The 17,947-nt window shown below is 48.5% G+C and overlaps 5 protein-coding genes across 6 annotated transcripts; 3 read left to right on the top strand and 2 right to left on the bottom strand.

Moving 5' to 3' along the window:
* Positions 1-1,811: 1,811 nt before the first annotated feature.
* LOC108023581 (chitooligosaccharidolytic beta-N-acetylglucosaminidase) lies at positions 1,812-5,160 on the top strand. The gene is made up of 3 exons (XM_017093177.3): positions 1,812-2,089; positions 3,264-4,801; positions 4,865-5,160. Exons 1-3 carry the CDS (start codon positions 1,959-1,961, stop codon positions 5,044-5,046), a joined length of 1,851 nt encoding a protein of 616 aa, XP_016948666.1. The 5' UTR covers positions 1,812-1,958; the 3' UTR covers positions 5,047-5,160.
* Positions 5,161-5,168: 8 nt separating this feature from the next.
* On the bottom strand, positions 5,169-7,774 carry LOC108023582 (uncharacterized). Of its 2 annotated transcripts, none has more exons than XM_017093178.3 (3): positions 7,586-7,774; positions 6,678-7,255; positions 5,169-6,093 (listed from the first exon to the last, which is right to left on the bottom strand). In XM_017093178.3, the coding sequence occupies exons 2-3, from the start codon at positions 7,145-7,147 to the stop codon at positions 5,286-5,288; spliced, it is 1,278 nt and encodes a 425-aa protein (XP_016948667.1). In that variant the 5' UTR covers positions 7,148-7,255; positions 7,586-7,774; the 3' UTR covers positions 5,169-5,285. The 2 variants fall into 2 exon arrangements, with proteins under 2 accessions (XP_016948667.1, XP_016948668.1); XM_017093179.3 differs by lacking the exon at positions 7,586-7,774 and adding an exon at positions 7,434-7,557.
* A 376-nt stretch (positions 7,775-8,150) lies between these two features.
* LOC108023585 (ribosome biogenesis protein NOP53) lies at positions 8,151-9,957 on the top strand. Its single transcript, XM_017093183.3, has 5 exons — positions 8,151-8,386; positions 8,457-8,633; positions 8,691-9,011; positions 9,072-9,482; positions 9,551-9,957. Exons 1-5 carry the CDS (start codon positions 8,259-8,261, stop codon positions 9,945-9,947), a joined length of 1,434 nt encoding a protein of 477 aa, XP_016948672.1. The 5' UTR covers positions 8,151-8,258; the 3' UTR covers positions 9,948-9,957.
* Positions 9,948-13,682, bottom strand: LOC108023584 (RNA cytidine acetyltransferase). The gene is made up of 5 exons (XM_017093182.3): positions 13,376-13,682; positions 12,781-13,228; positions 11,443-12,721; positions 10,414-11,383; positions 9,948-10,191 (listed from the first exon to the last, which is right to left on the bottom strand). The coding sequence occupies exons 1-5, from the start codon at positions 13,576-13,578 to the stop codon at positions 10,065-10,067; spliced, it is 3,027 nt and encodes a 1,008-aa protein (XP_016948671.1). The 5' UTR covers positions 13,579-13,682; the 3' UTR covers positions 9,948-10,064.
* A 227-nt stretch (positions 13,683-13,909) lies between these two features.
* On the top strand, positions 13,910-14,915 carry LOC108023249 (probable U3 small nucleolar RNA-associated protein 11). Its single transcript, XM_017092529.3, has 2 exons — positions 13,910-14,530; positions 14,664-14,915. Exons 1-2 carry the CDS (start codon positions 14,048-14,050, stop codon positions 14,868-14,870), a joined length of 690 nt encoding a protein of 229 aa, XP_016948018.1. The 5' UTR covers positions 13,910-14,047; the 3' UTR covers positions 14,871-14,915.
* The last annotated feature ends 3,032 nt before the right edge of the window (positions 14,916-17,947 follow it).

A 17,947-nucleotide genomic window follows, 5' to 3' on the forward strand; every position in this document is an offset into this window, starting at 1 on the left:
AATCATAATGAGGGTGGATGGACAGTGCGTTTCACGGCTGGCAGATGTTTATTTATCCTAAAAATTTTAAGACTTTTTTATTTTCTGTAGTCGTATTAAATCCTGTAGGATGTACACAAAGGCATTCCGGATGTTCCCACTTAAGCTCGACTTGACTTAATAAATGCATGTTCTGGTGGTTTTTATGTTACAAGTACATTTTATACGTTTGCAAGATAATATGAGCGAAAATGTATGCGAATGCAAATCTAGCTCATAAACAAAGAAGCAATAATAAAATGCACACATGTTATTTCATAAACATTTCGAAGGCGGCTGTGATAGCCGATAACTAACAAAAATGATTAAGCGATGGTCTAATACAAAGCATACGAATTTCATGTCGAGTCCTAGCTTCACTTTCGGAACCGATTAGATATGGGTTTTCAGGTTTTACCAGTCGATTTCTATGAAACGGATAGCCAAAAGTGGATGGAACCGACTCTTCTTATCAACAGAAAGCTCATTGAATGAGCAGCATTTCCAGGAACATAGTTTATAACACCGAATTTTGGTACCTTGTTGAATACTTCTTTTCCTTCCCGACTGTAAATAATTAAACTAATAATTTGACAGTGTCCAGATGATTATCACTTACACCGCAATATGAAATTCTGGTGAAAAGTAGTAGTAATGTGCGGAGCTCTTAAAAGATTTGTCATATTTTGTACTGAGTCTATAGTTCTTGTTCATATATTGTATAGGTCATAGGAAAAGAAAAGAGAGAAACACCCTCGCTTTCAGTGCATACTCATACTCATAGGAATTCGCATAAACTTACAACATATTTTTCATAAACAATTTCCTTGCTTTGGGTGAATAGTGGTCGTTTCAGTTTCGGTGTTTTGCTCGCCGGCAGTTTTGAAGCCCGATATTTGTTGCTGTTGCGGTTCTTGCTCCGCACACATATACATATATATTTATTTTCCCATTTTATTACTCACCCCACGACTTCCGTATGTGGGCCACTCGCCAGGGGGTGGGGTTGTATGCCGAAGAGTGGGGGATATGCTGATTGCAAGCCCTACACAGCGAGAAAAGATCGCTAATTGATTTGGGCATAAGTGCAGATGAAGTCAGGATTAGGTATAGCTTACTCTAAATACCACTTATTGGTTAGAACCTTTCGAAAATATGTTTCATTATAATTTCTTTGCCTTTGGAATAAGCTCCTAAGAGTATTAACTTATAGATCATAATTGTAAGTAAAAAGTTGTTATGTTAAATACAAATAAATGAAGGATTGTACTGATTTTAAAATGGCTGTTAGCATGAATATAGATGTCAATATTATAGTAAGCTTGAAAATGGAAGACGATAAAATTATTTTACAAAATCATACATATTTATTTGATATGTATGTTCGTAATTACAGTTTAATTTAAATAATTATTTTTGGGTTATTAATAAATAAATGCTTGAATTTAATAATAAAAAACCTCATGTTACATTTTACCTTACTTACATAAATAATACGACTGATTTTGTGAGAGATTTGAAAGAAAAACACGAAAAATAGATACTGTTGCGTGAAAATTGTAGCAAGTGAATTTACAAATATATTTCCATGTATATTCCCGTTTTTTCTTTTTAAAGGACTTTGTTTTTCGCTGTGTAACGCAGTCGCTCTTTTTCGTTTTATTCTGCTCTCTCTCTTTTTCGCCGCGCTATCTCTTGAGTATAAGCGCGGCTTGTTATTGTTGCTGCCACTGCCGCTGCCGCTGCCGCTACGCTGCAAGTGAAATTTCGCCGGATTTATTTTATTCGTACTTCCCCGCGTCGCTATTCGATTTCAGTGCCAGCTTTTCAGTTTCACTGTGCTCGGCGAGCGGAGCGGGTGGGCGGTACTCGCACCCAGTGAAATACCAAAAAATTATAAAAGCGGGCGGCGCAGCCGAGGAAGCCGTTAGAAAGGAACGATGCGGTTCAGCGGCTACAACCGTTATCAGTGCTTCTGCTCGGCGGTTGCCTCGCTTCTGCTCTGCTTCGCGGTCGGCGCTGCGCTGACGCGGGCAGACGACGTCGACAGCGACGCCGGCAGCTCCAGCAGGTTAGTGTCTTCGCTAGCAAGGAAATCGCAGCAACTAGTGAAATTTCCCAAAAATATAATTTAATTGCAAGAACAGGAAACTAAACCTAAAACAACACTCTCCAGCAGGCAGGCAGGAACAAGCTACACTGAAAATACACCTAAAATAATAGTGTGTCAAATGCCATTAAAGTGCAAATTTCAATCAACCGCAGCGGGTTTGGGTCCCTGCTAGGCAGGAAATCGGTGCAACAACAGCAACAAGTGAAATCAGGCTCAAAAAACTAAAATATAAAATAAAAACAGCAGAAAATGCAACTGTGTCAAATTTAGTTAAAATGCTTTCGTTACAAGCGATTTTCGTAAAAAGAAAACTGCACAAAAAGTTCTTGGCAAACTGGCTTAAAAAAAGAACTACAAACTTTCATTTAAAAATATCTTACTTTTTTTATGAAGTGAAAGCATTTAATTTGTTAATACTTTTTATTTAAAAAGATATAGAACTAATCAAGAAATAATAAAAAATAACTGCAACCTTTTCCTACTTATCTGCTTACCTACAACAATTTATTTATTAAATAGAAACGTTGATATCTTATTTTAATAATATAATAATTTTAATAAATTTATAATATATAAATAATAAATTTATTTAATTTCCATTTCAAACTCAGCTTATTTCTCCAGAAAGAAAGAAAAATCAAGTAGCGAAAGCATTATCTGTACTTAAAAATAAGTAGTCCCATTTCCTTTACAAAGTGATAAGCGCTTTTTGCTAGGAATTGGAAAATTCCATAATGAATAAGTAAAATACCTTCCTTCCAATCCCAAAAAGAAGACCATGGTTCTGTGATAGTTTTAAGATTTGGTTAGTAGAACCATTTTGGCTGAGTTCTGACATTATATACATTATATATAGTATGTAGATATAATTGGTACATTGCTGTAAGCCAAACTTGCCTATAACTACATTATTTCCATCACAGATAAACTATAAATTCCATAATACCAAATGTTGTATCAAAAAAGTTATCCTGTTTCACTAATTAGAATAATAAATAACATACATTTTTTAAATAATAATAACATACATTTTTAAAAGCAATTAGAATAAAGAATACCATATATTTTAAAAGTAAATCTCTCTATAAGGTTTCCACCTTTATCTTAAATATATTTCATGCTTGCTTCCCAGGAAGTGGCTATGCAGCCGGACGGACATCTGCACCCCAGAGGCGGAGAAGGTGGAGGGACTGCAGTACGCGCCGGAGATCTTCGAGAGCCAGCGGGACTGCCGGCTGTCCTGCGGCAAGTACGGGGCCATCTGGCCCATGCCCACGGGCAGGGAGTGCACCATTGCGCACGGCCGGGTGCGGTTCGACCCCTGGAAGGTGCGCTTCCATGTGGTGGCGCCCGGCGAGGCGGCCACCCAGTTCATCCGGGAGACCAACCGGCTGTTCGTCTCGAACCTGCTGAAGGAGTGCACCCGCAACTGCACGCTGGAGAGCAGCAAGCAGATCCTGGTCAGGGCGACGGTGGCCAACGAGAGTCTCACCCTGGACTGGCCCACCGACGAGAGCTACGCCCTGGTGGTGCGCACCACGGACACGGCCACCTTCGTCGACATCCAGGCGGGCACGGTGTATGGAGCCCGGCATGCCTTCGAGACGCTGAGCAACCTCGTTACCGGCAGCCAGTCCAATGGCCTGCTCATGGTCACCAGGGCCAACATCACCGATCGTCCGGCCTTCTCCCATCGCGGGGTGCTACTGGACACCGCCAGGAACTTCGTGCCCCTCAAGTTCATCCGTAGCACCTTGGACGCCATGGCGGCCAGCAAGCTGAACGTGCTCCACTGGCACGTGGTGGACACGCACAGTTTTCCGCTGGAGATCACCAGGGTGCCGGAGATGCAGCGCTACGGAGCTTACTCCTCCTCGCAGACGTACTCTCGCCAGGATGCCATCAACCTGGTAAAGTACGCTCGCCTGCGGGGCATTCGCATTCTGATCGAGATCGATGGACCCTCGCATGCGGGCAATGGCTGGCAGTGGGGTCCTGCCGCCGGACTGGGCAACATGTCCGTTTGTCTCAATCAGTCGCCTTGGAGGAGATTCTGCGTGCAGCCGCCGTGCGGCCAGCTGAATCCCCTCAATGACCACATGTTCGCCGTGCTCAAGGAGATCTTCGAGGATGTGGCCGAGGTGGGGGCGCCGGAGGAGACGTTGCACATGGGCGGCGACGAGGTCTTCCTGCCCTGCTGGAACAACACCGAGGAGATCCGCGACGGGATGCGGGCGCGCGGCTACGATCTCAGCGAACAGAGCTTTTTGCGTCTCTGGTCGCAGTTCCACCAGAAGAACCTCAATGCCTGGGACGAGATCAACGAGCGCATGTATCCCGGCATCACGGAGCCCAAGTCGGTGATCATCTGGTCCAGCCACCTCACCAATCCCCGCTACATCGAGGCCTACTTGCCCAAGGAGCGGTTCATCATCCAGACGTGGGTGGAGTCGCAGGACGCCCTCAATCGGGAGCTCCTGCAGCGGGGCTACCGGCTGATTGTGTCCACGAAGAATGCCTGGTATCTGGACCACGGATTCTGGGGCAGCACCTCGTACTACAACTGGCGCACGGTCTACTCCAGTGCCATGCCCACGGGACGCAGCCAGGATCAGGTTCTCGGCGGCGAGGTGTGCATGTGGAGCGAGTATGTGGATCAGAACTCACTGGGTAAGTAGCTCCTCGTCGTGCGAACGGAAGCAGACCCACTAATCCTCCCCCAATCCCCTCCAGAATCCCGCATCTGGCCGCGAGCCGGAGCAGCAGCCGAGCGTCTGTGGTCCAATCCCAAGTCGTCTGCACTGCTGGCCCAGCGCAGGTTCTACCGCTACCGGGAGCGACTCCTGGCCCGAGGAATCCACGCGGACGCGGTCATCCCGCACTGGTGCGTCCTCCACGAGGGACAGTGCCTTTGAAACGGGCCACTTCCAGCTTAGTTTTAGTGCCAGCACAAGCACCGTGTACATACCTTTCAGTCTATGTTATTCTATTCATCAGTTATTGCCCATAAAGCTCCGTTTTTAATCCAATCCTCGGCTTACTTTGTGCTTGGAACACGGTTTTAATAATCTTCATTTGTATTTTGTACATATAGGGTTACAAGTATAAATTCCCAATACTAGTTGAATTCGATTTGTTCGCGGTAGAGCAAGGCCTACTTGATGTAGCCCTGATCGATGGCGTGCTTGAAGATGTCGGCCAGGCGCTGCTGCTTGGCGGGCTCCTTGAAGGGCGTGATGTTCCAGACGTCGGTGAGGATGGCGTTCTCCTTGATGCCGTCCAGATCGGCCACCTCCTCGTCCTCCATCATGGTCATGGGCAGCGATTCGATGCCCATGCCGCAGCCAAAGCGTCCAAAGTCCTTCAGCTCCTGCTGCAGCGACTCCCAGGAGATGATCTCCTCCGCGTCGCCGCCCAGATCTCTGATCAGCTCCTGGGCACTCTCCAGGTAGGCGCGCAGCAGCTCGTCGTAGTGCTCCTCCCTCAACTGTTGGCTGGTGCAGGAGTAGATGAAGAAGCTCAGGTCCAGGGCCAGGGAGGAGCACCTGGCCAGCTGGAAGTCAATGATGATGATCTCCTGCGACTCGCCCTGCTCGTTGTACTTGGTCAGGAAGTTCGGGGTCCAGCAGTCGCCGTGCCCGAAGACACTCAGCTTGGAGCGGGTGGACACCAGGCTGATTAGGTCGTCGAACAGCGGCGGCTGCAGGAAGTTGCCGGCCACGGTCTCGTACTTGGTGTTCGGATACACCTTCCTGATGGCGTCCAGGGCCACGTTCGCCGCCAGCAGCAGGAAGCCGGTGTACCACTCGCGAGTGTGCTCGCCGTAATAGGTCTCCTCCAGCGATCCAGCCGCCTTCTCGAAGTTCTTGCTGTCCAGGGCATTGAAGGCCAGGGCCACGCCGTGGAAGCGACCCAGGGTGCGCATGGTCAGCAGGGCATCCTCCAGGGAAATGTAGTCCTGGCTGTGGGAACAAGTACAAGCGGTTAGAGATAGGTAGTTACAAATAATACATTCTTAGGATAGAGTCGCTCTATATGGAACCTTAATATACTATATCTATCATTTTATTTTTCTGAAATTATTCGAAATAAATATTATCCGAAAATTACTTTAATTACGTTATCGCTTCTAGAGAATAAAATTAGAAAGGCAGTCATTGTAAAAACCGATTTCTAGGATTACCGCACAAACAAGTAGATAAGATTACAGCAGATAGACCAACTCAGTCTATCAGTAGGCAATCAGTTCCACATTACTTGCTGGCATGACTTGACTTAGTACATATTATAGGTAATTGAAAACATACATTTGTTTAAACAAAATTCCTACAAGATACACGCTTGTTGTTCTATAGATTAGAAAGATTAGATGCTAACTGTCGGTTTAAAATCAGGTGCAATGGATTAGGGTTTCAACTCTTATTCGGCTAGATTATAATCGAAATAGTAAAGATATTACGGTCTGGATATCGAGAATTCCGATTTGTACTCAATTATATGAACAATTTTATTGCCGGATATCGAGATATAACTAGGACTAACTCACCGCACGGGCGCCTTGTAGCCCTTGGGGCCCACATCCTCCAGGACGATGAAATCGTTAGCCCCGTCGCACAGGCTGGCCAGGCACCTGGGGTACTCCACGAAGGGCTTCTTGGGGACCGGATCCCGGGACTGCTGGAAGGCCTCGATGGCCGGCAGCACCTTGGTGTAGAAGTTGATCTCGTTGCGGAAGAACACCACCGAGCGGAAGAGGCGCCGGCGGTGGAGGTTGTCGGGCATGCCCTTCACGATCACGTTGACCTTCAGCTGCTCCTCTTCCTGGCCCTGCTCGGCGTCCCTGACGCCGTAGACGGTGATGCGGAAGACGCGGCTCAGGTAGGCGTCGCCCTTCTTGCCACTCGGACCGAACTTGTAGGAGGTGTGCCGCGATCCGCCCGCATTGCGGATGATCTCGTCCAGCGTGGCCTCCGAGAACTTGGCCGAAATGTCCGCGAAACTGGGGAAGGTGCTCATCTTGGTGGCTACGAGAGTGTGTCTGTCGGTGCCGGAGATCTCGATGTGCTTTTTGTAATGGAACAAACTATTTCGGGGGGGCGATAGCACGGCGTAATCGGAAAGAATCTAAAATACAAGGAGAAAGAGCAATTTAGAATGACAGCTTTGACAAGACGATGTCTGTACACCCTAGTGGCAAAAATTAGATGCTTGATGTGCCTTATAAAATGTAGATAGTTTTATAGTTTCTTCCTATGACAAATGTAGGCGACAGATCAGAATTTTTAAGTATTATATGCCTGACCTGTAGAAAATTGTAGTTTTTGCCGAAAATCGCAATACTCTTCGCGAGGGTACGACAAAAAAAACGAATAAGTTTGTTTACCGCGTTTTGTTTGGTACACGTATGTCGGTGCCTGCGGCGCTGCCGCAGTCGACGTCGCTGCCCACACTTACCGGCCTTTCTCAGTTTGCCAAGTTGATAAAATAAATGCGTGAGATTTTTTATGGTTTGTGACCCAGCGCGTTGGAAACACTATGCGTTATAGCCTGGCTACGGCTGGGCGGTCCCTTATATACAAAATTTTTGATTAAAATTAAAGAATATGCACAGCTCACTTGATCAAAGGAAACACACACACAAGAGCAGAAAGAGATGAGCAAGCTAGTTTCTGGCTGTTTTATAGCTAGTTTTGTCTTTTAGCCAGCTTTATAGCCGGCTTAGAGCCAAACAAATCTAATCATACGATAAATTAGTACTTTTTTAATTTTAATACTTTCATGTTTAAATGGTTAGTTTTTACCGACAAAGAAATCGAAAGGCGGGAAATTTGATTTGATAATTTGGTAGGTTCAATAAACCTGGTTCATAGACACGGATAGAAAAGTGTGACCCACCAATACTTACTTTAAATATTATTTTGCGCCAATAGCCATCTCTAGATTTCTAGCTACGTACACTTGTGCCTGCTCATCACTGAGCAGCTGAGTGCAGCAGCCCGCCAGTGTTGTACAACCGATCACTGCGTGTTGGAAAGCGCTCTCAGATTTGCACGTGTGCCGCCTGGCACTCAGTGGACATTTGTTATTCTCTTGTTTTATTCCCGAATTAACCAATTAATCCGGAGCAATGACGGCCGTGGAGCCAGGGACGAAGAAGAAGCGCATCTCGAAGAAGAACAAATCGGCGTGGCGCAAGACAGACATCCAGGATGTGGAGCAGTTCCTCGAAGATCAGCGCCAGGAGGAGCGCATTGGGTGAGTGTGCTGTGGGTTGGGGTAAACAATGTGGAATCCGGGAGCTCAACTGGCTTTCCAACCCTTGCAGCACCTTCACGGACAAGCAGGATGAGGATCTGTTCGTTTTGGACACCAGCGCAGAGAAATCAGGCAAGGCCACCGTCCTCAGTGTCAAGCAAAAGAGAAAGCTGAACGCCAAGAAGCCCATGAGAAGTCATCAGGCGCTGGAGAACACATCCAAGGTGCAAGATCCCATTGCCAAGCGGTAGGTTTTCCGGCTATCCACTGTGTCGCTCACTCATATGACCATCTCCCCCCGCAGCAACCATGTGCGCCAGAAGAAGAACGGACGCAACATCGAGCTGGAGGTCTGCAATCCCACCAAGCCTCGTCATCGCCAGGCCAACAGCGATCGCGCCCAGTACTATGAGAAGCTGGAGCAGCGACTGGCGGACAAGAAGAGCAAGAAGCTGGCCGTGGAGAAGGACATCTGGGAGGAGGTGGACTTCCGCGACGCGATTCCGGGTCTCAAGGACGAGAAGGGCTGGATCAGTCGCGACCTCGCCCTGCACACAGCCGGGAATATTGGCAAGAAGGTGGTCAAAACGCACGCCAGCCTGCACCACAAAACCACCAAGGCCAAGTAAGGCCATTGTCATCATTAATGGTAATCAATTGATTACATATTTCTCTTTCTGCCCAGAAAATTCGAGCTTCCGCATCCGGGCATGAGCTACAATCCCGCGCCAGAGGACCACCAGGATCTTATATCCAAGATTGTGGAACGCGAGGAGGGCATCATCAAGAAGGAGCAGCACCTGAAGCGCGTGACCACCAGCATGTTCTCCAAGGTAACGCCCGAAGAGAGGGACCGGCGTCGTCTGCAGGAGATGAGCCAGGGCATGGAGGAGGAGGAGGAGCCGGAGGAGGCTGGCCAGGCCAACGGAGAGAAGCAGGAGGAGAGTGTGGACAAGCCCTACCACACAGTCAACGCTCCCGTGGAGAACAAAAAGAAGAGCAAGCAAGCCCGCCGCAAGGAGCTCAAGCAGAAGGAACTGGCGCGCCAAACAGAGCTCAAGAGGAAGCTCAAACAACAGACTGCTGATCTGATACGGTAGGAAAACAGCAGGATCTCCATTGCGTTTGCAACCACTTCTTATCCCTAATATCTTCCCAATCTAGCATCAAATCGATCCGCCACGAGCTGGACGACGAGGAGGAGGATCTGAACGAGCTGAAGAAGCGGCGCAAGCAGCGCGCCGAGAAGGCCAAGTTTGAGCCGAAGCGCCTGGGGCGGCACAAGTTCGAGGAGCCCGACCTGGATGTCAATCTGCCCGAGGACGTGTCCGGCAATCTGCGCAACGTAAAGACGGAGAGCAGCCTGCTCAAGGACCGCTTCCACACGCTGCAGCGCAACAACATGCTGCCCACGACGAAGCTCGTCAGCCGCAAGAAGGCCAAGGTCAAGCGATTCGAGCGCAGCAGCCACAAGGAGCCGGGCGTCAGCTACCAGGACCTCAAGGATCGGCGCCGTGCGGCCGCCTCTGCAGCCAAGGCTGCTGCCGACATCAAGATATAGTTCAGTTATTAGGTTTCTTTTTATTTTTAACGGAGCTTACAACAATATGTACTTTTCTAAGCATTAAAATCCACATTCTTTTCCCCCTAAACACAAAAAATATGTCTCTATACGGCTCTAGATCAGGGACTTGCCCTGACCGCGTTTCTGCTTCGGATTGTTCTTCTTCTTCTTCTTGGAGAGCGGAGCGGCCAGGTCTCGATCCTCGGGCTGTTCGATGGGTCCGTCCAGTCGCTTGACGCCACTGAAAAGAAAGAGAAAGCATACGTTGTGTTTTTAGAGATAGTTAACCGCTGACTGAAGTATGTATATAATAAAAAGCAAGCCTTTGAAATCGTTTTTCTAAACCTACAACTTGACAAGAATCTGATTAATAATTTAATCATTCTTTATTTGACTATTTTTGTTAGTAATTACAAGTTATTTGAGAGTGAATGCTGAGGACGCACTGCATCTGCGCACCTACCTCTTGACGGAGAGCAGCCCGCTGCCACCGCCCGTTCCGTTTGTCTCCAGCGCCTTGGACCAGTCCTCCTCGCTGCCCTTGATCTGGAACTCGTCCAGCTGCTCGGCCTTCAGCCGCTTCAGCTCCTTGCGCTGCTGCTTGCTCAGCTTCGCGGCGGTTTGATCCAGCTCCTTGTCCAGGGACAGGCTGAGCGGCTGCAGCTCCTCGCCCTTGGACAGGTCCGCCTCCCGCAGCATGCCGCCCTCGATGTGCTCCTCCAGAACGGATCGGAAGCACTGATTGCACCGCTTCATGGCATCGAAGAACTTGGCCAGCAGCTGGTTGCCCGGCATATTGAGCTCCAGGCCCAGGGCGTCCACGGTCTTGCCCTGAACGCCCAGGGCCAAGAGGATACCCTGCTGCACCAGATCCAGCTGCAAACCCTCGATCCTGCCCTGGAAGTACAGCTGGGCGATGTCCGTGAGCAGATCGATGATCAGCCGGAACTCGGACTGTTGGCGGGCGTAGCTCTCCAGGCGCTGCAGGTCGTGCGGCAGGAAGAACACATCCAGCATGGGCTTGTCCAGGACTTTCAGGGCACTGGCTTCCGTGTCCACTGACTTGTTCTTCAGCAGGGCCAAGCAGAGTTTCGTTTCGAACTCCCGGAAGGTCTTGCCCATGAGCTTGAGAACCCGCCTGCGGAAATCCTGGTAGTACAGGCCCAGCCAGGGCGTCGTAGTGGGCGTGTGCAGCATGATGCAGCTGTGCTCGGCGGTCAGTTCGTTGGACTTCTGGCTCAAATACACCGGCACAAAGCCGGCGCTCTTCCAGAACTTCAGCAGGTCGGAGGTGAGGCCGTAGGAGGTGCCGATGTAGTCCACGCGCTCCGGCAGGCGTTCGTGCAGGCGCTGCAAGAGAGTGGGTATCCGACTGCGCGGCCGGATCTGCTCCTTCAGCAGGCTGAGCTCCTCCTCCGCCACCTCCTCGATGCCTATATGAAAGTCAGCGAGCTATAAGTATTAAGAAGCACAGTTATTCAACCACTCTCACCCTTGCCGACATCCTGGCTGGCAGCCGGGCCATCCTCCAGGTTGGTGTGCTTCCGCGCGTAGTAGTCCTTGAGCAGCTGAATGGCCCGCTTGCCGTAGCCCATCCTCTGGTAGTTCGGATGCGTGGCCACCCTCACGATGCGCACGCCGCACAGCTTGGGGAAGTCCCGATCGCCATACTGCTCGGCTATGTTCCAGGGTATTAGGTCGCCGGCCGCCTTCTTGCCCCGACCCAGGGATTCGCTAATGCTCTGGGCGGAGATCTGGCCCTCCAGAGCCACTTGGATCACGACCAATATCTCCGGCAAGGCGTCCATTCTCTGCACCGGACCCAGCAGGCAGAAGAGATGATGGGCCGGGGCATCGCTCATCATCTGCAGATCGTTGGGGGTGTTCTTGTAGTGCGAAGACACGTAAATGGAGACCAGGCGATGGAGAAAGGCCTCGGCCGCCTTGTGGTACGAGAACAGGGCGTCCCTGTCCACGTAGTACAGCTCGCAGGCATCCGGCGTGGGGCAGCCCGAGCTGATGCTCGGCACCGTGCTGGCATCGAGGCACAGTAGGTTGATCAGCCACTTCTCGATGTCGTCGTTCTCCTGGTAACGAATCGACTCCTCCAGCTTGAGCGGCGGCCTCGCATTGTTGTCCTTCTGCAGCTGCGAGATGAGCTTCAGGCTCAGCGATCTCCCAGTGCCCTCGTATCCATTGATCGTACTGGCCATGAACACCAGATACGGGCCGATCATCTTCTTCACCAGCGGCAGGGGAATGGCGGCCGCCTCGTCGATCAGCAGCAGATCGGCGGCGTTCAGCAGATGCGTGTCGCTGGGAGCTATGTACTGGATGGTCTGCCTGCTGCTCCTCGTGATATTGATCCTTATGATGGCCTTCTTGTAGTCGGCATTGGTGGAGCGGATGATCGTGTAGTCGGCATGCTCCTGGTACTCCAGGGCATCGAAGCCCTTAAGCACAAACTCAAAGAGCGTGATCAAGTTCTCCGGATGCGGCGAGGTCACATAGACGTTCACATAGCCAAAGGCCACGGCGGCGGCAATGGACAGACCCAGGGCAGCCGACTTGCCACGTCCACGAGCCGCCGTCAGGGACATGGGTGGCTTCAGTTGCTTGTCGACCAGCGCCTCAATGAACTGGGCCACGGCGTTGGCCTGATCGTAGGTCTTGCAGAGATTGACCAGGGCTCCAGCTGGCTGTACGTTCAGCAGGCTCTCCTTCAGCTCCTTCAGGCTGCCCTCGTTGGGCGAACGACCGGCGCCGGCGGGCTGAAGAGTGTGAGACAGTGATTAAAATATATATAAAAGACTTCCAAAGGCCAGCTTACATTTACGGGCTCTACGTTGATGGTCTTGGAGCTGAGCGGCAGCACAGTGAGGTCGTCGTTGACCACCAGGCAGCGCTTGCAGTCCGCCAGGGAGAGGATGAGCCGCTCATTGAACCGGCAGGTCACCGTCTGGTGAGCCTCCGTGCGGAATCGCTTGTGCACGTCCATGCTCATGGTGTACAGCTGCTTGAGGGACTGCAGCGTCTTCAGCAGCAGGATGATCAGTCCGCCGCCCTCCACCGTCTCCACGGTGCGGGCCAGCAGATTCGGGGTCAGGGCCTCGAAGTCCTGCAGCACACAGACGCCGTAGGTTCGTCCCAGGACCGCGTGCGTCTCCGAGTAGTATCTGCCATGTATGGTGGTGGCCACGCGGAAGGAGTCGAACAGGTCCGCCTCGTTTACGTCCACCTTGCCCACGGCGATCTTCTTGGCGCGCTTCTTGCCATGACTGAAAGGTATAAAATGCATGGTTAAAATCAAGGATCGTAGCAATCATTTTGTCATTTATAATAGGATTCGAATCTACTTTGCAAGAGATCAATAGATCTCTCGGGTTTCAGGGGGTTCAGGACCCTCCAAACGCATAGGTACCCACTTGGAAATGGCCTCGTCCTTGTTCTTGTAGCACCAGAGGACCGTGGGTCGCGCCTTCACCGTGGACTTGGTCAGGATGTCGTAGAGGATGGGCACCTGGTCGCGCGCCTTGTCCCCGATGACGATGAACATGGTGCGGTGGCCCAGCTTGACCCCGTTCTCGATCATCACCCGTATCCGGTTGTCTATTTTCTTCTTCACCATCCTGCGGCCGTGCGGTGTTTCACTTTTCCCTCAAAAACTCCGGTTTTCCGAAGTAAATACAATGGAAATGAAAACGCTGCCGTTCAAAATGCACGTGTGCGGTTTAGAGATGGCAGCCCAGGCGATAGTTGCGATTCTGCCACTGTTCTGCTTGGGTCACTGTCACGGCAGTCACGGGATGCTATCTACCAGTGTTTGATTCTTGCAGGTACTTCGATTTTCTGAACAATAAATTATAAATTTAAATTATGGAATTCCTCATATACTAGAGATAAAGTAAATGTGGCTCTCCAACAAGTCACTCTTTAAATCACAGTTCCCAAGCGATAGAAGTTATCGACTTATCGCTTAGTTGCCCATCTCCAATTTCCACGCCGAAGCGCTCATCACGTTTTCCGAACAAAACCAAAACAAACTGATATTTAATTTGCTGGCGGAGAAGGAGACTAGCAGCTAGCAGCCCGCCAAGATGTCCTCGTGGAAGAAGGCGTCCAAGAGCAACCAGAAGGTGCACCGGGAGCGCCACCAGCCGGAGGCACGCCAGCACCTGGGCTTCCTCGAGAAGAAGAAGGACTACAAGAAGCGCGCCCTCGATGCCCAGAAAAAGCAGAAGACCCTGAAGCTGCTGTACCGGCGGGCGCAGAACAAGAATCCCGATGAGTTCTACCACCACATGATCAACTCCAAGCTGTCCAACGACGAGCACCACGAGAAGGACAAGCCGGACGAGCACACGCCCGAGCAGCTGGCCCTCATGCAGACGCAGGACCTCAAGTACGTGGTCATGAAGCGCACCATCGAGCGCAAGAAGATCGACCGCCTGAAGGCCACGCTTGTGGACGTGGACAGCAGTGCAAGTGGTCCGAGCAACAAGCGGATCACCTTCGACGAGGAGGGCAACAGGTCGACGGCCACCCTGGGCGAGCGGCTCCAGAAAGTGGAAAAGAAACAGGTTAGTTGCAATACCAATGGTCTATCGGCTTATTATAACCCACACAGGATTTTTAAACTCAGTCACTAGAAGATTAGGCCCCCTGCGAAAGACTTACATAACTTTTTAACAAGTCTTTCTGTGCCTTTTTTAGAGAAAACCTGTGAACTTGGATAAGCAGCAGCGCATCAACGAGCTAAAGAAACGAGAGCTCCGCGAAAGGGAGCTGGCCATCGTCCAGCAGAAGATTCAGCTGAAGAACGCGCTCAAGCAGCCGCGTCTTCTGAAGCCGAGGAAACTGAAGGGCGGAACCAAGGAAAGCGCGCCCGTCTACAAATTCCGCTACGAGCGCAAGAAATGAGGTTTATTTCCTTTTTATTTTAATAAACCATTTAATGTAAGTTAATCCACTGTCCTGTTCAAGGGGGTATATTATTTGCAAAAAAGAACCTGCCTTAGCTAAAATCATGTATCAAAGCATCATAGAAAAGATGGGCCTAGTTACCTAGCTGCGATTAACGACCAAGAGGAGCTGTTTGTGATGAAATCGACTTATGATTTGCTAATATAAAAAAACAATATTTGCTGAAAATAATGGCGATTTTATTTATAAGTTAGTTACAATTTAAAATCATGTTTCTACTAAGGATTGCACATCTTCCGATCCTCAAAATGGTATTAAAGCTCAAGCTGAAGTGTCATACGGTTGTGTTATACGCTTCGTTAAGCCGTGACGCGAAACTAGGCCTGGCCAAGACACAAACCTTTTCGTTTTAGTACGAGTTTCGTTAAGTTAGGGACACTTAGCCACGACACCAACCCGACGTACGATTTGTGTGTTGCAACTTGTAAACACGAAAGTCAGCTTACTGGAATATCTAAATAATAGTAAAATAATAATAAAAATTAAAAAAAAATATTTTTACTGCAAATAAACAAATTTTTCTAAATAATATATAAACATCGTAGTAACATTGATTTTTAAGGCTCTTTCTTTTCGGTGTTCTTAAATAAACCAATGCTATTAAGTTCAAACCGACAGCTATTCAAAGGAGATTTTCTGATCGAACTCTTCGGAAAGCCTATGTTTGTTGTTCTCCCGAACCGGTTGCACCCCTCACTTGTCCGCCGAATGTTTTGGGAGTCGTCTGGGAATCGGAAACCGCAGGCGACAGACGAACGGACAAACATTCCCCGCATCCTGCCGTTGTGTTTGCCCGCCGGTCCTTGTTTCCCCTCGATAAGAACATATGACACCATTCTGATGAGTCGCGCATTTCGGCACGCCAAATTATGCATAAAATAGATGCCGTGTTGACACTTTCCACAACAAAAGGTGGATCTGCTCGGGATCGGAGTTTCGGGGATGGAAAGGGCTGGGACGGGATCAGATCGGTGTGGTGCGGCTCACCTAATCGGACTTGTCACGAGTGCATCACAACAAACCGGGTGCCGGGGTTGAAGAGTCCCTGCGGATGAGCCCCGGTCGTAACGCAAAACCTGCACAGATTTTTTAACTAGCATCAATTGGGTTTGTAATTTGAAACCCAACTGCCGCACTGCGAGGGGTGTTCGAGAGTTGCGAAGCGGGATTGCAAATGGAAATGTGATTGCGGTGGGCACATGTGTGTGACTGCCCTGGACGAACCACTGGGTGGTGGTGAGGTATGTTTCTTGTTTTCGGGGGGAGGGCAGGTCAAGGTTCCGCCGAAAATTAGTTAACTCACAATGGACTTGCAAGATAGTCAAACTACAACTATAAATGCGTTGAACGCATTTAAGTGGCTTGAATTTAGATAGGTCACACGAACTCTAATCTTTAGAAACTGGCTTACAAAGTTTTAAAAATGTATTTTAACATTTTATACAAACAGAAAAAACGTTTTATTGATTTTAGTCCAATGAACCCGTTTATAGTTTTAATGAACTAGAACTTTTTAAATATTATTCCCCTATATCTAAGAACTAAGTGGACCAAAGATGAGCCTTATATTATTTAGTTATTTGTTCTGGAAATTAGTCTGTCAATTTAGTCCGTAAATTTCTACATTTTTTAATTCATACGTAACCAAAAAGGCATTTCCGGTGCATTATTCTTTAGAGTAAGGTACATTTATTTTATTATTCTAAGTGTAGAAAACAAAGGTCACAAGAAAAAACAGCATAATTTTAACTATTAGATCTTAAAAAATGATTAAATCAGTGTTGTTTTGGTTATTCATTTGATTGCTTTAAGTTAATATATCATACTTTTAAAGAAAATGTATTATTTAGTGAAATGTGATTGATCGAAATATTAAATTTTATTATCGTGCTGGCAGCACAATTGTTAGCACCCAATCTGAAGGTTATGCCGTAACTTCCCACGTTGCTTTCCTGGAATCGGCATTGAAGTACAAGGCACGGCCCAAAATGGGATTATACATTAATTGTAAGCTTGTTAGATCCCATTGGGTGAGAGAGTGGATTGCGCGAAATATTTTTTCGGCGCCCTTTTCCGCTTTAAAGGAAAATGAAAGCCAAAAAAATCAAAGTGGGAAAACGGAAAGCGGAAGCGCTTCTCATGTCAAATGCACACGATTCACGCGTGTCGGGGGCGGCGAAGCGGTGAATTAAGATATTTACGCTAACAAAACCATCAATGATGGAAGGTTGGACCGATCCCGGCCCTTTTCATCCCACATCCCAGATCCGTACAGATAGGCGGGCTTCCGCGCAGCAGAACCAGGGCATCCAGGACCTGGTCTTTGACATCTCCTCAGGAACACGCGCTGAGTTGTCAGGTTGCGCTTATCACGGCGGCCCAGTCGCAGAACTTCGGACGGGGTTACTCCTTATCGGGGGTGTCGGCCTGGGCTCGGCTTTGGTTTTGCCTGGCTGGACGAGTAGACGACTGGCGGGCCACGTGCGGTCACGTGACCGGGTCTACAAACTTTAACACGTGCCTCGGCGCGGCTAGACCCCAAAAACCAGACGCTAAGGTCACACTGAGAAAATAATGTGCCCAAGATACTATACTTTTTGTTTTTCTTACCCAAAAGTAAACTACATATTTCCTACCAACTATTCTAAAGAGGGAGATTCCTTACAGAAATTTCACACCCATAATTTAACGTTAATTTAACAGACAAATATTTTTAAGAGATTAAAATCAAATTTAAAAAAATTAAATTATTTAGATTAGATTAATAGCACTACTAAATTATGATTATTGCAATATTTGCCAATGTTGTAAGAGTTACCTTTAACTGAATGAATAATAAAAATGAAAATAAAATATATTATTATAGAAGAGTACGAATGGTGTGATTTATAAAGGACTACCTTTTAGATGGTTTTTAAAATAAAAATCAAATTTCTTGCAGTGCTTCCTGACTGCGCGACGTTTCCGTCCAATGTCACGGTTATGGGGGCGGGGTGCGAGTAGCATTTGGCTGT

The sequence above is a fragment of the Drosophila biarmipes genome, chromosome X (genome assembly GCF_025231255.1).
Source record: "Drosophila biarmipes strain raj3 chromosome X, RU_DBia_V1.1, whole genome shotgun sequence".
NCBI lineage: Eukaryota > Metazoa > Arthropoda > Insecta > Diptera > Drosophilidae > Drosophila > Drosophila biarmipes.